Raw genomic sequence first — 13,917 nt, forward strand, 5'->3', positions numbered from 1 at the left:
ACATATCCCTTCAACTTTCTATTTTTAAAAAAGTTAATTATGGACCCACATATCAGCTCCTCTAAGTAACTCTATATTTTTGAAAAAAAAAAGCAAGAAACCCCACGTATCCATAGTAATTAGAAAATGATATACTAGTACAACATACAAAATAATTAAGATAATTTTCTTTAATAAAACCCCATTACGACGCATGAGCAAATACTGCGCCGCCCAGCTGACGCGCCACAGACCAGAGGGAGACAAGAACTCCCCCGAGTCGAGGTGGTGGTGGGTCCGCGTCGCGCTCGTTCGTCCCTCCACCCTTCCGACGCCTGATTCCCACGGAATTCCTCGAACCGGCCGTGAGATCCGCCCGATTCGGGTCCCCGGGGTCTAGGGTTTTCGCCGCCGTTCCACCGGAACCGGAACCGGAACGGAGGCGGAGCGGCGTGTCCGATGGCGGGGAAGGGAGCCAAGGCGACGGCGGCCAAGTCGGCGGACAAGGACAAGGGGAAGTCCCGCTCCTCCCGCGCCGGCTCCCAGGTCAGCTCGATTGCCTCCTCTGCTCCCCGCTCCCCGCTCGTCTCTTCTTCTTCCGCCCGTGCGGTGGGTCGGTCGGTCGGTGGGCACGAGATTTGGCCCGCCCGCTGCCTCCTTCACATCTGTGCGTTCCACTGGCGCGTTTTGGTTGGGTTTGGGTTTGGAAATGGTGCGCGGTGTTAGTTCTCTTGCCATTTCGGTTGGAGGCTAGTGTTGTTTGGGTGCTCGGAATTTCGACGAGGAGGAGATTTCAGTAGATCTGGAGATGACATATGTGTACTTATATTGGTGGGTGAACGATGGTTAGGAGATTTGGGTGCGAGCACCTGCGCAGCACGGATTGTGGGTTAGGTCGGTCCGAAATTCTGGGTGCTCGGCGGAGTATGCTCGTGTTGGAATTTTTGGAAATGGTACTCATCAAATGAGCCTCCATTTTCTTGTTCACTGCAAGTCGGCAACTTGTTATTTCTTGAGGCAACAGCATGTTAGGGATGTCGACGTGATTGGATTATCATTTAGGACAACATTTTGCTCCCACACAGAGCAGAAGCTTATTTTGTTTTCTGCTTGAATTGGTTGAACATGTCAACAAGTTAATTTATTTGGAAGTACCTCCCATTGCATCCTAGCTCAATACATATAGAGGTTTTGTACCATCCTTGGGAGTTATTATACCTCCCCACCACTTGGGAGGCACACCACTTAACCAGCTGAACTGATTAGAGCAAAGGGGAAATGCCAAGTTTTAGGGCTTTGGGAGGTATTAAGAGGTATATAATTCACCTCATAGTCTTCAACAAATTGTATGATATGCACCTCATTGTAGATGTAATAAATCTCATTACTAATACTACTAAATACCTACACCTTGGAGAAGAAGGCCAGGAGTAAATGTGAATTTCGTGTCCTATGCCCTTTTGCGATCAGTTTTGGTACCTCCCAAGTAGTGAGAGGCATATTACCCTCTTGCATGTAGTAACACTAGAATATTAATATAATCTGTTAAACCGTTTTGGATGTGTTCTTCTTTCATGGTGATGCCATAACATTCTGCTCAATCATATATAGGACAAGCCGGCTCCAAAAAAGGATGTTTATCAATTATTTGCTGAGAAGGTTAGGGATAACAAGCAGCTGGAATCAAGATGGGCAATTATGCAAGAAACTCGTGTTGAGTATTTTCGTGGAAAAGATTTTACAACCTTCATGAAGAATCATCCAGAAGTTAGGGAAATTTTAGGGCCAGATAAAGATTTAGAAGCGGAAGACATTGTTAGCACCCTGCTGAGCAAGAACCTTGTGATAAGGTGTGACCGAGTTTGGAAAACTGTCAGACCAGGAAAGAAGAAATTGTCATCATGGCCTGCACATTTGGAGATACATCGTGTAAGTAACACTCCTAATGAAGAATATTGTTTTAAATTTGACATTTTAACCTATAGGTTGGACAATCTTCTGATTTTGTTGACATGCTGTTGTATTTCTGATGATATACTGTTCCTAATATTTATGTTACCTTTATCCACAATAGTGATACATTTTATGGCAATCATATTATATTCTTTTTTGTCTTGACTTCAAGTGAAGATTTCTTGTGTCTTGGTGATTGCTTCTTTTCTTTTTATTTTCTGTCACATTCTTTCCGTATTTAGTTTGAATTAAATAATGAGTTTGTCAGGTGAAACAATACTAGTCTAAACTAACACATTCACCCCATTTTGCATCGTTTTGAAGCTATAATTTTTTATCCTGCTTACTTTTAGCCATGCAATAAAACCAGTTATGCTTAGCAAATTCATTTTGCTTGAAAATAATAAGTGGTGATTTCATGATAGTTTTCTTTTCAGGATATTATGTTCTTCAGAAGTTCTGATAATGTGAGCTTGATTTGTTCTTGCAGGAACAAGTGTTCACTGATAATGATGGTTTTTTTGCCTGGATGTTTCTCAAAAGGAGGACCTTGTGGCAGACAATTCTTTCATTTGTTTGGCCTCTTTTTGCTTTGGCAGTCTGCTTATTTCCAGTTTACCCATACCAATGCAAGATTGTGGTCTTGTACTCGTGTGCTGGAGCTTTGTTGTTCATCGTCTCTATTCTTTTGCGTAAGCACTTCTCTCTAACACTATCTTTTATGCTAGAGGTAATAACACCATTAATTATTCAAGGGAATTTTTTTCCTGAGGACAAGACAGACAAAATAAAAAATGTGGCTATTCTCTCCTTACTGTCTATTAATAGAATGTACAATGTAATAATGCCCTTGTACTTGCATATACTGTTATTTATTGGAACTGCATGCTCTACTTGAGTACTTGTTACCTACGAGAAACAAGACATTTTTTAGTACCCATGTAACTGCAAAAATTACTTATTATATCACTTTTGTAACTGCATCATTAGAATTTCTGTGCTACTTGTAATGATGTACTGTAGTGGTATTATCTAGTAGACTTAAAGTTGCCTGTTGGCATGCAACATTCTAGCTGTACTTTACTAGTACAAACAACTACTGTAACAACGGATAGGCTACTCTGTCTATGAGGCTATTTCAAAACTATGCTTTTAGCTGGACATTATTAATCACTGACTATTTGAAAGCTTGGAGTATTAGCAGCAGAAATTATGTTTATATTTTGTTTATATCTGAAAGCCTTGGGAAAATGATTACTAGGTCACCACTTAATTTTTGAATGATATGCAATAATTCTTAAAAAATAGCATAAAATATGTACCACTTGTACCACCATTAATTTTTCAATTTGTGAGGTGTGCAATTTAGTCGTTCATCTTTCAAATTGCTCCAAAAAGTCACTCTTCTTCTTTTAGGGGTGTAAATCACATCAAACACATACCGTATGAGCTGTTTGCTGCCAACCTGGACGATATGCTAGCCTACCTTGGTGCACTCCCACTTGCCTAGCTGTAAAAATGCAAATTAGTACATTATTTTCATGCAGCTTCTACATGCGCTCATGTGCTATAGGCAGTTTCATTAGAAATACTGGGCTATTTTGCATTTTTTAACTTGCCTAAGCAGCTATACCTGTCCTGGGTCATCATGTTATGCCAACATTTTGTCCAACTTGGCAGCAAATAACCCCCATGATTGACTCGTTTAAGCAGTTTGGCAGATGAATTACTAAATTGCATGTACTTTTACTCTTTAAAAAAATGTTGCTTAAGAGATTTGGTAGATTGCTATATGTTGAGAGAATCTCACGACCAAAACATTGCACCAGTGTTTCTGAAATTGTGGTTCAATATAATCTTCATTTCAATTGCAAACTAGTACAGTTTGGTAAAGTATGAACCAAATCTTGAATTCCAGTTGATGAAATGTCTCCAGACTTTTTCTTCCTGGGAAAAATCCAGTCGGAATATAGTTTACAAAAACAATAAAAACTTTGTTATGAGGTTTCTGTTCATGAGAACTTCTTGATGGGAATATAAAAAAGGAGATATGGGTCGTTACATTTCTTCTTTGTTAGGTGGCATTTGAATCGCTAGGGATTTGATAGTGGGAATTGTGGGCTTTGTTCCTATGAATCTCTTCATCGAGGGCACCTTCGTGCTAAATAGAAATTTCACTATTTGCCATCTAAATCACGTCTTACAGGAATTGTCACTCAATTCGCAATACTTTCAGATTTTGCCACCAGGACTATTCTAAATCACGTCTTACAGGAATTTTTTCATTTCGTGCCACAACACCACTGTCTTCGCCTTGCCAACCCACCTCCCTAGCCCCAGCCGCAGCTCCAATTGAACCACCACCACCACCAGGCATCACCTGTGCCGATGGCCACTCCACCCAAGGCCGCAAAACCTAACCTAGCCTTGACGTCCGCTGGAGCAGACACAGGAAGAAGGCAAGCAGCAGTAGGGACAGGACGGGGAACACCCGGATGCAGCCTTAAAAGCACGCGCAGCCCATGCTTTCTCCCGCTGTGGCATCGGAGTCTGTTTTTCCCATTGCCGATCACCCCTCCCTCTCGTGCTACTGCTACTACTATGTGCATCAAGAGGACCTCGGCAGTGGCCAACAGAGCTCATAGATAGTGCCCTGATTTGCGCCCAGTGAGGACCTTGGTAGCCAATGCCGTGTGCACACAGCGGAGCTCATCCATGATGTCATGATGCGTACCTGTGGAGGACCTCAGCGGCCAACGGAGTATATGAGGAGAACCTTGGCTTCCAGCACAAGCATGGGGAGGAGCTGGTCAATGGCATCCTGATTCGCACTTGGGGAGGGCCTTTGCGGTTGGCAGTGGCATAGGCAGGAGCATGTCGACGGAAGCCAGATGTACACGCGAGGGAATGTAGGTGACACGGGGACAGATGTGGCACCATGCGATGGCAACAAACGGATTGATGTGTCTTTGGATGGACGGAATGGCACAGAATGAAGAAATTCACAATCTTAGTGGGAAAAATCTAAGTATTGCGAACTGAGTGGCAATTCCTAAAATACCTGTGAATTAGATGATAAATTGCGAACTCAGTGCTAAGTGGAACCATGAATTTAGTGTTCTAACTTATCTTACATCATACAAATTCCATTGCGTAATGAAAAAGAGATTAGAACTAAGGTGAAACCTGTGTGCACAATCCTACCACTAGATTTGCTGTGAGTTCATCTAGTTACTGAACTATTAGGCCATATTGAGCCCTCTAAACTTTTTCATCTGGTCCAAATAACCCCAAACTGTGCTTGGGGGCTCGCAATAGTTTGGGGTGCTAGATGGACTCTCTAGCTGTCAAGCAAAATTCAGGGGGTATTTGACCTTCTTATGTTGAGCAAGTCTGTTGGCACTGTCATGTGAACAGGAAGAACCTAATGGGCAAAGCTTTGCCTCAGTTCTTTGGGTTGGTTTGATTTCTTACTATACATAAGTAAAGCTTCAAAACCATCATATTTGTTTTGTTTGATGCACTGTGTTAATATTCGTTTTTCTCATAGGAAGAACAGGAAGCTAGATTGTTGTTAGTGTATGCTTGCTATCCATACTGTTTTTTGTTGCATGTGACCACTGAGCAATCTGTAATTTTGTGTTTCCTCAGTATTCCTTAATTTTTTAAATGAACTTGGGGGTAATAATACATTGTTCTTTTTATCTTGAACAAGTTATTTATCAATCCTGTTTTGTTCATGTTTCCAATGGTATTGCAGTGAGAGCTGCTATCTTTGGCATACTATGGGTACTTCTTGGGAAACGTGTGTGGTTCTTCCCCAATATAAATGCCGAGGAGACAACATTTAGAGAGCTTGTTCGGTTTTGGCCTGAGAAGGATGAAGGAGAGCGACCAAAGTGGACATCAAGACTTTTCTATGCTACTGTTGCTGTATTGGTGATATTACTGCTCAGGCACCATGCTCCAGATGAAGCAGCTAGGGCCAGGTATGCAGTTTTGCTTTTTGAGATTGCTTGTACGCAGTTCAAATATTGAATTAGCACAATCAATGTGGTTTGCATTATTTACAATGGAGTCTCATCTTTATGGTTTAGTTTACTAAAACTACCTCAAGTTAATCATATAAGCATCGGTCACAAACAAATGTACAGCTAATTAGTTAGGCGGATAGCTTTGTTGATCTCTTAGAAGAGGGAACATCTTGTGCATTAGTTATAAACAAAAAATGGTTTACAAACAGCTGTTACAGTAGGACATGAACTGGATGAGTGGTCAATGTTCACGTTTGCGCAAGCATGCATACATCAGGAGTGCAGACACCACTTGTACTTGAGTGGTGTCGCTGTCGTTGCACTTCATTTTCTCCTGGATAATTTGGTTTCTTGATCTAAATGCTAAATTGAAGTTGATTTCCACAGCCAATTTCCACTTGAACCTTTCTTCGTAAAATTTGAAGTTCAAATGAACTCATCAGAATCTGTCTTGTGGTATCCAATGAGAAATAGGGATGCTTGTTCTAACTTTGTGACTGACCGGTTACCAACTTACCTCCATTATTTGCATACTCCATATCAGTTGAGTAATCATTTTCTTCTTCTGTTATTAGGTACCAGAAGAAGGTTTCCAACATAATTGATGATGTTCTTGAGTGGTCTCCGAAGTTAGCTCTGTCTGGTATGATGGAAAAACATAGTGGGGCTAATGCAACAGAAACTAGCAATGACACTAGTGGAACTGCAAGTAGCCATACCCCTCCCACTGATGAGGGGAAGACCACAAAAGCAGACCAAGATATGGATAGTAAGACAAACTCAGATGAAGTCGAAGATGGTGATGAGTATGGTGATGACGTGAGAACAAGATTTAGTGAAGTTTAGATTCGACTTATAAATTTTAAAGCTCAAGTAATTTGGAGTATTCTCCCTTGGGAATTTATCAGCAGAATCATATAGATAGGTTACTGACAAGTTCAAATTCAGGGTGCTCATGTTTTGACCATGTTTAATTCACATATTGCCAGTAATGGCTGCGTTACGAGGTTCCCAAAGCAAATTTTTCTCATGGTTTGTGCGAGAGATTAAGAAATGCACCGTGAACCGTCTGCCATCCTGCGGGCAGCGAGGGGCCTGTTTGGATGCCGTCCTGAGCATCTCGCCTGACTCAGGCGTCTCTCTTAGGCGTCCGATTTCGGTCGCCTACGGCTGGATCGACGTGCCTGAGCTTGAGCGGTCAGGCGAGGGCATGAACCAAGCAGGCCCCCCATGTGTGTTTGTCCTATCCTTCTGTGGTTCAGCACGCTTGGATGAAGCTATCTGCTTCTATTGGTCAGATGATGCCACTTCTCTGTCACATTGATAATCTCCTGCCCATTGTCACATCTCTCCTGAGGTTATCACCATTCTTAAGTGATGGTGGACAGGAAGTTCGTGACTTGTTAGCTTGCTTGACTCGTGATAAGCTAAGCTCAGCTTGGCTCGTTTTATTTTTCTAACGAGCTGGGCTGTTATTAAAGATAACGAGTTAGCTTGCACTGGCAAGCCTTAACAAGCTAGAGCTCACCCATCGGCCACAATTCTTACACAGAGGCCCACCGATCACAATCCTAACACAGAGGCCCACCGGTCACAACCCATAGCCCAATAAAGAAGAACCCTAGTCAAAGGGCACAGGCAACAACCAGCTGTCCACTTCTATCTCCCTGACCGTCGTAGCATACCATTCTCCCACCTCTCGACGATGGTGACGTGATCGGTGACCTAGTCCCAGCTCTCGGCGACGGCTCTCCCACCTCCGCCGCCGATGCGCCGCTTCCCAGTCCCAATGTCGTCGGCCCGCCTCCCCACCTCCCAGTGCATTCCGTCGCCGGTACGCATGTCCGCCGCTGGCGAATCGCTCTTAGTCCTAGCGTCTTCCGCCGTGCCGTGACGAGCCGACGACAACTACAATAGACAACGACGACTCCATCGTTGCGACGTCGCCTCCAGCCACCTCCCACCGCCGTCGATTAGGCCATCGGCTCACGAGCCTAACAAGCTTTCCAACAAGTCAAGCCGAACTAGGTTTTTAGCTCGTTAAGATAATGAGCCGAGCCGAACCATCTCGCTATCTTAACGAGCTAGATCGAGCCGAGCCGGCTCGATATCCACCCCTATTCTTAATCTAACCTCATGGTAACAATCGGTCTCATATTTCTTCTTCCAAGAAACCCTTATATTGGATGCTACATCTATTCTAAGATATAAGCATTTTTAACTACGCTAGCCAATATGGAATGGAATCGATGTAGTATATGCTTACATTTTTTTAGCCATAAAGGGTGATTGTTTGGCTTTTTACATTTATATATGTATTCTAAGTGACCTAAAAGGCTAGAAAATAAACTTCAGTGAAAAAAATTTAAAATCAACTCTAAATTTAAACTTTAAACTTGAAAAAAACGAAAAGATGGGGTTGACATTGTTTCATTTGTTTCTTTGTGTATGCCGTGCGCGTTTGGGGATAGATAGATTTTCTAGATGATACGTATGCGTTGCAGCAACGAATTTATGTGATGAAATTAAATAAATTTGAATTAGTTGTCTAATTTAATGAAGGAAAAAAGCAGAAAAATGCTAAATACTATTTATACTAATGGAATTAAATAAATTTAGATTGGTTATTTAACTTAAAGGAGAAAATTCTGATAAAATGCTAAAAACAGAAGGTACATTTTTTTATGGAATAACAGAAGGTACATTGTGAGTTTGTACAGTCTAATTGAAATTGTTTGGATGAGAACATAAAGTAATAGTCAAACGGTACATATAGCTTACGATACCAAATTCTTATAAAGCTAGAGGTCATTTAAATTACAAAGCCATATGGTAGTTCATTATTCAAAATTGTGCATTCTCGAACAGCCTACATGGACGGTAAAATCCATGCAAGCCAAGAATGTTTAATTCACAGTGATTCAATGGACCATCTTTTGGTCACTCATTGGAGCAAAACTTCAGTCGCATTTTAAATGTAAAATATTCCAAAAGAATGCTACCACTCCGCATCTCCACAGCAACGTTGAAAAGGCACTATTTCATCGATAAATCATCACCATGTCAACATAGCATGACACCCAGATACAATAGAATGAATTGCTACTATTGCGACTACGACTTAAGACCTAAGTTCGAGATCAAAATTCTCAATACCATAAATTACGATTGACGGGGACTAAAAAAGATAAAGAAACAGAGACGCAAAATTGACTCGGTGTACTGTAGCACACAAGCAGCAAAAAAATTAGAACGGCTAGTATGTTTATCAGAGATCTTTAATCCTTGGGTTCCCAAGTGCCCTCATCGCATGTACTGGGAATAGATTAATTTGCTGGCACAGCCTCTGCGGTAACATCAGATCTGCAATTGTAAATTGAACGGTCAGGGTTATCATACAGGAGATACAGCAACAGCAATGACAACAACTTGATTGAGGCTTGAAAAGAGGAAAAACAAATATGCTTCAAGTGATAAGATTATAAGACAACAGAATAAGAGGAGTGATAAGCACAGCTACTTATGCATAAAAGAGTACCGATCTGTTGTAACCTTTGTGATGCAATCAGAATTAAACAAATCTTGTTGCACTAAAATAAGCTTGTTGCCATAAGAACATGGGGAAAATGATCAAATGACTGGTCCGTGAAAAAAAACACTCCAACATAAGGTACATGCTTAGAAGATTCTTCAACCTAAGTAGCCAAACGCGCAAAATAAACCCATAGAAAGCATATGTACTAGGAGGCAACATGCAAAAAATCAAACTAAACTAGGAGGAAAGTAACGATAGACGTACAGTTGAAGGCTTGCATTCCTCCATTGGAGGTCCATGAATAAGAAACGAGCATCAACACACCGATGATGCACAATCCATACTAGCTAATAACACCAGATATTAACCAGTATGTGAATTGCTAAAATGAATACAATCATCTTGACCCAATAACATTCTATAAAGCAAAATAAATTATCATGCAAAGCACAAAAACATGTCATGATGCATACCATTTCAGTATTTCCCTGTTATAGGGTTGCAGTTGCATTGCATGCTAAGTAGGAACTACATGTGCAACTCGCAGCCACATGCTTGGCAATCGAACTGGCTTGGCGAAAACAGATAGAGATAAATTAATGACTGTATTTGTTTATGCCAAACAATACCATGTTCAAGTTTCCACCATCACCAAAATTATATGATTCCAAGAATTGAAACTTCAGTGCTTACAATGTCATGCATTGGACAGAAGAATGCATACCATATTGCTAACACAGGAAAGTACAGACAAGACCCTTCCTGTATTCTACTCCAGACGACCAGACCAGATTGCAACACATGACAACAGGAATTGCATCCTTGATGTTTGAAGCGATTTTAAGAAAAAGAAAAACATAAAGAGCAGAGAAGCAATATTTTGTTATCTAGATTGTGGAACGAATGGAGAAAAGCACGAACTATCTAAGTGGCTACGCATTTGCCATATTGAGACCATAAGAACATCTAATGAACAAAGACTACGACATGCTATCTACAATATTATATATCATATAAAAGAAGCTAATTGTGATGGAAATGAGTCTGCCATCCCACCACCACCATAAAGATCTGTGCGTACATGTCTACATGTTTCTTTTACCTTAAGAATTTTCTCCGGAGAATTATTCCATTTGCACATGTCATTTGTATTAGAATTGTTTGCAAACTAATATTCAATTTAAAATTATATAGTAATTCTAAATTGTTACAATGCACGGGTATTTGGTTGATGTCTAGATTGCATTAATCAAGCAAACAATGTTATTCAATTCGCTACAATGATAATCTTACAATCTGATGATGATAACAATAATAATCTTACAATCTGGCAAACACAACAGTCTCAGCGAAAGACAAACAATCAAATCAAAAGTTACCATATGAACCAATATTTTTATGTCAACGCAAATTGTCTTAACAAAACTGCGATGCTGCTAAATTGGCTAGTAAGAATAAAGCACTGCTGCATACATACTGTAATCCACTAGAACATACAAGTGACAATGAATCTACAGGGACATATAGAAAAGAAGATAGCAGATAGCACACTGCATACAGAAATAAGCTCAATTTGTTTCCCTCCCCCCTTTGCAATAGAAAGGATATATCTCAGACAAAAATATTGCAGCTAAGATCAACAAAGACCACCTAACAGAAATCAATTAAATATTAATTCAATGACATGGAGCAAAATTTGTGGAACTAGGGCATAGCAAGCCATGATAAGGTAAGCAATCGATGATGCAATAGTCGATTGAATAAAAAAGGATTTAGTTCAGTTGTCAGACCCTTCATCAGATTCTCTCGCAGGCTCAACTTTATCAGGCTTATCTGACCCTTCTTCAGATTCTCTAACAGCCTCAACTGCATCAGGCTTCTTCCAGGCTCTCTCGACGCGGCTCTCTGGTAGTGGATGGCTCTCATTCTCCTCTCCTCTGACAGGGGAACCTCTCCTCCCAAAGGACCTCCTCTCAGGTGGTGCGTCACGCACCTTCATGGCCTCAAGCTTCTCATCAATCTTCCTCCAATCCTCACCCTTTGCAGCAAGTACCTCCTCACGTGGGCGGGCAGCGCCAAACGGGTTCGAAGTCCTAGTCCTGGGCTGAATTTCCAGCGTCTCCTCTTCCTTCTCATCCTCCTTCCTCACGATCTCTCCCTTGGCAGCAAGAACCACCTCGCGAGGGCGGGCTGCGCCGAATGGGTTTGACGACCTGCTTTTCACTTGCAGCTCTCCTTTCTCCTCCTCCTCCTTATTATCCTCCTTACCCTCTCCATCAGTGCCATTAGCCAGCGGCAAGGTCCGCTTTTGCAGATTCAGGCGTGGCCGGGCACCACCGGTTGAACCACCCTCCTCCCTCCTCCTCCCCCAAGAGTCGGCGTCTGGGCCTCCATCCCTGTTGAAACCCCAGACTGAGCCGCCCCTACGGCTGTCGGAAGGCGGTGGCGGCGGCGCGGAGTAACCCCTGTTGGAGACCCAGCTCGCAGAATCATCAGCGCGGGAGTGCGAGTCGCCCCCGAACGCCACGCCACGGTCCCTCCGCTCCATGGGCGCGGGGGGCGCCGCCCTTTTGGTGGAGACCCAGTCGTCGACGTCGTCCGCACGCGACATCGACGAGTCCCCGCCAAACCCTCCCATGCGCTCTCTCCTCTCGAGCGGCTTCTTGCCGGCGCCCCAGTCGTCGGCTTCGTCGGCGCGCGACGGGCCGAAGTCCTGGGAGGCAGATCCGCCGCGGCGGGGCTCGTCGTCGCCGCGGGGGCCGCCTGCGCCGGCGCCGGCGCCGCCCCACCGCGCCCCGAAGCCGCGGCCGGCGTTGGCGAGCTCCTCGGCGGTGCGCTCGCGGGGGCCAGTGGGGAGGCTGAGGATCTCGTCGTGGCTGGGCCCGCGGTAGGCCGGCGCGACGAACCTGCCGCTGTTGAAGTCGGCGAGCGAGACGGGCTGGGGCTTCTTCTTCTTGGGGACCTTGGTGGTGGCGGCGGTGGCGAGGGAGGGGAAGTCGGCGGCCGGGACGGGCGGCGGCGGCGGGGGCAGGTCGTCCTGCTCCTCGGCGGCGAGGGCCCACGAGCCGGGCTTGGCCCACGCGGACGCGACGGCCATGTCGTCGGGGGCGGGGCGGGGCGGGGCGGGGCGGGGCGTGTCCTGTCGGCGGCTCGCTCTCCTCTCGTCTCCTCTGGCTGTCGTGTGCGGATTTGGGGATTCTGGGGTGGGGTGAGGCGGCGGTTAGGGTTTTTTATACGGCGGGGGGGCGCTTCCCTTGGGCCCGAATCCGAAAGTCAGAGAGAGCCCGGCCCACGGACCACGCGTTTGGCTTGGTTGGTTTCTCCACTGGCTTCTCCCATATCCCTATTTCTATCACCTATACTTTTATTTTCTGCCACGTTTCGTTTTGTTTTTACTTTCAACGGCTAAACTGGAGTTATTTTATCATCTATTCTTTTTTTTTCTTTCAACGGCTACTATTTCTATCTCTTTTTTTTTTCATTCAGCAGCTAAAATGAAGCTATTTCTATCACTGATCCTTTGTCCTAAAACAAAGATATTTCTCCACGTATCTCATCATTTCCACCTATTACAACTATTCTCTGTTTAATTTTCTGGCATACATTCTCTTCTCGACCCATCGTAACATTTGTCCAATTATTCACATATACTTTCTTAATATCTGTGTTCAGCTCTAGAAATAGTTATATTTTGGGATAGAAAGAGTAGTTAGCAAATAAAAAATAATTTATAGGTAAAATTTTTTATACGTGTTTATAATGATTAAAAACAAATTTTATAGAATATATTACCGTAAAAGACCATTTTATTAACTTTAAAATTAATTTTTAAAATTTAAATATTGGCTTATAAGCAAAAATTAAAGCGAAACAATGGGAACCAAATTTTGTTAACATGGTACCTAATCTACTCCCCTCTCTGCACCCCTCCACTCCTGAGACCCAAACCTCACCTCTCACCACCCTTCTCACGGCTCAAACCTCGCTCAAAGTCTGATCTAAGTAAACCCATCTCAGCACACATCGGTCAAACCTATGTTCTAACCCAGAAAAAACACTTTCATCACCATGTATTAACCGTATGCCTTACTTACATTAACAACCCAAAATATAGTCATGACACATGGCGTGACCATGACTACTAAGGCTACAACCAAAGTTCACATCAAGTATCTTCATAGTGCTCTAAATCTTAAGGACATACAAGATACTTGGAGACATTGATTATGATGCACAAAGTGATAGAGATCAAACCCATTTTCTTCTGTAATCTAGTTTGGCCTCCTAGGACATCATTGAATTCAAATGGACACCAAATTTCATATGAGCTCTATTTTGAACCCATAAGTATTTGATGGCAAAATCTCAAAGTTCTTTTTCCAACAGAGTTAGACTCATCTCTAAATTTCATCACAG

The 13,917-nt window shown here is 43.0% G+C and overlaps 2 protein-coding genes across 2 annotated transcripts; one reads left to right on the plus strand and one right to left on the minus strand.

Moving 5' to 3' along the window:
- The first annotated feature begins 224 nt into the window (after nt 1-224).
- LOC102721803 lies at nt 225-6,996 on the plus strand. Its single transcript, XM_006647167.3, has 5 exons — nt 225-525; nt 1,591-1,908; nt 2,423-2,624; nt 5,693-5,921; nt 6,542-6,996. The coding sequence occupies exons 1-5, from the start codon at nt 439-441 to the stop codon at nt 6,810-6,812; spliced, it is 1,107 nt and encodes a 368-aa protein (XP_006647230.1). The 5' UTR covers nt 225-438; the 3' UTR covers nt 6,813-6,996.
- A 1,966-nt stretch (nt 6,997-8,962) lies between these two features.
- LOC102713880 (eukaryotic translation initiation factor 4B3) lies at nt 8,963-12,613 on the minus strand. Its single transcript, XM_006648531.3, has 2 exons — nt 11,292-12,613; nt 8,963-9,329 (listed from the first exon to the last, which is right to left on the minus strand). The coding sequence occupies exons 1-2, from the start codon at nt 12,596-12,598 to the stop codon at nt 9,293-9,295; spliced, it is 1,344 nt and encodes a 447-aa protein (XP_006648594.3). The 5' UTR covers nt 12,599-12,613; the 3' UTR covers nt 8,963-9,292.
- Nucleotides 12,614-13,917: the final 1,304 nt, after the last annotated feature.

Source organism: Oryza brachyantha, chromosome 2, assembly GCF_000231095.2.
Source record: "Oryza brachyantha chromosome 2, ObraRS2, whole genome shotgun sequence".
Classification (NCBI taxonomy): domain Eukaryota; kingdom Viridiplantae; phylum Streptophyta; class Magnoliopsida; order Poales; family Poaceae; genus Oryza; species Oryza brachyantha.

Excerpts from the sequence above, each read along its gene's own strand:
- LOC102721803 (XM_006647167.3), top strand. The coding sequence starts at position 439 with ATGGCGGGGAAGGGAGCCAAGGCGACGGCGGCCAAGTCGGCGGACAAG. Across the intron at positions 1,909-2,422 it reads CACATTTGGAGATACATCGT|GAACAAGTGTTCACTGATAA; the intron begins GTAAGTAACACT and ends TTGTTCTTGCAG. Across the intron at positions 2,625-5,692 it reads CATCGTCTCTATTCTTTTGC|TGAGAGCTGCTATCTTTGGC; the intron begins GTAAGCACTTCT and ends ATGGTATTGCAG.
- LOC102713880 (XM_006648531.3), bottom strand. The coding sequence starts at position 12,598 with ATGGCCGTCGCGTCCGCGTGGGCCAAGCCCGGCTCGTGGGCCCTCGCC. Across the intron at positions 9,330-11,291 it reads GCGAGAGAATCTGATGAAGG|ATCTGATGTTACCGCAGAGG; the intron begins GTCTGACAACTG and ends TTACAATTGCAG.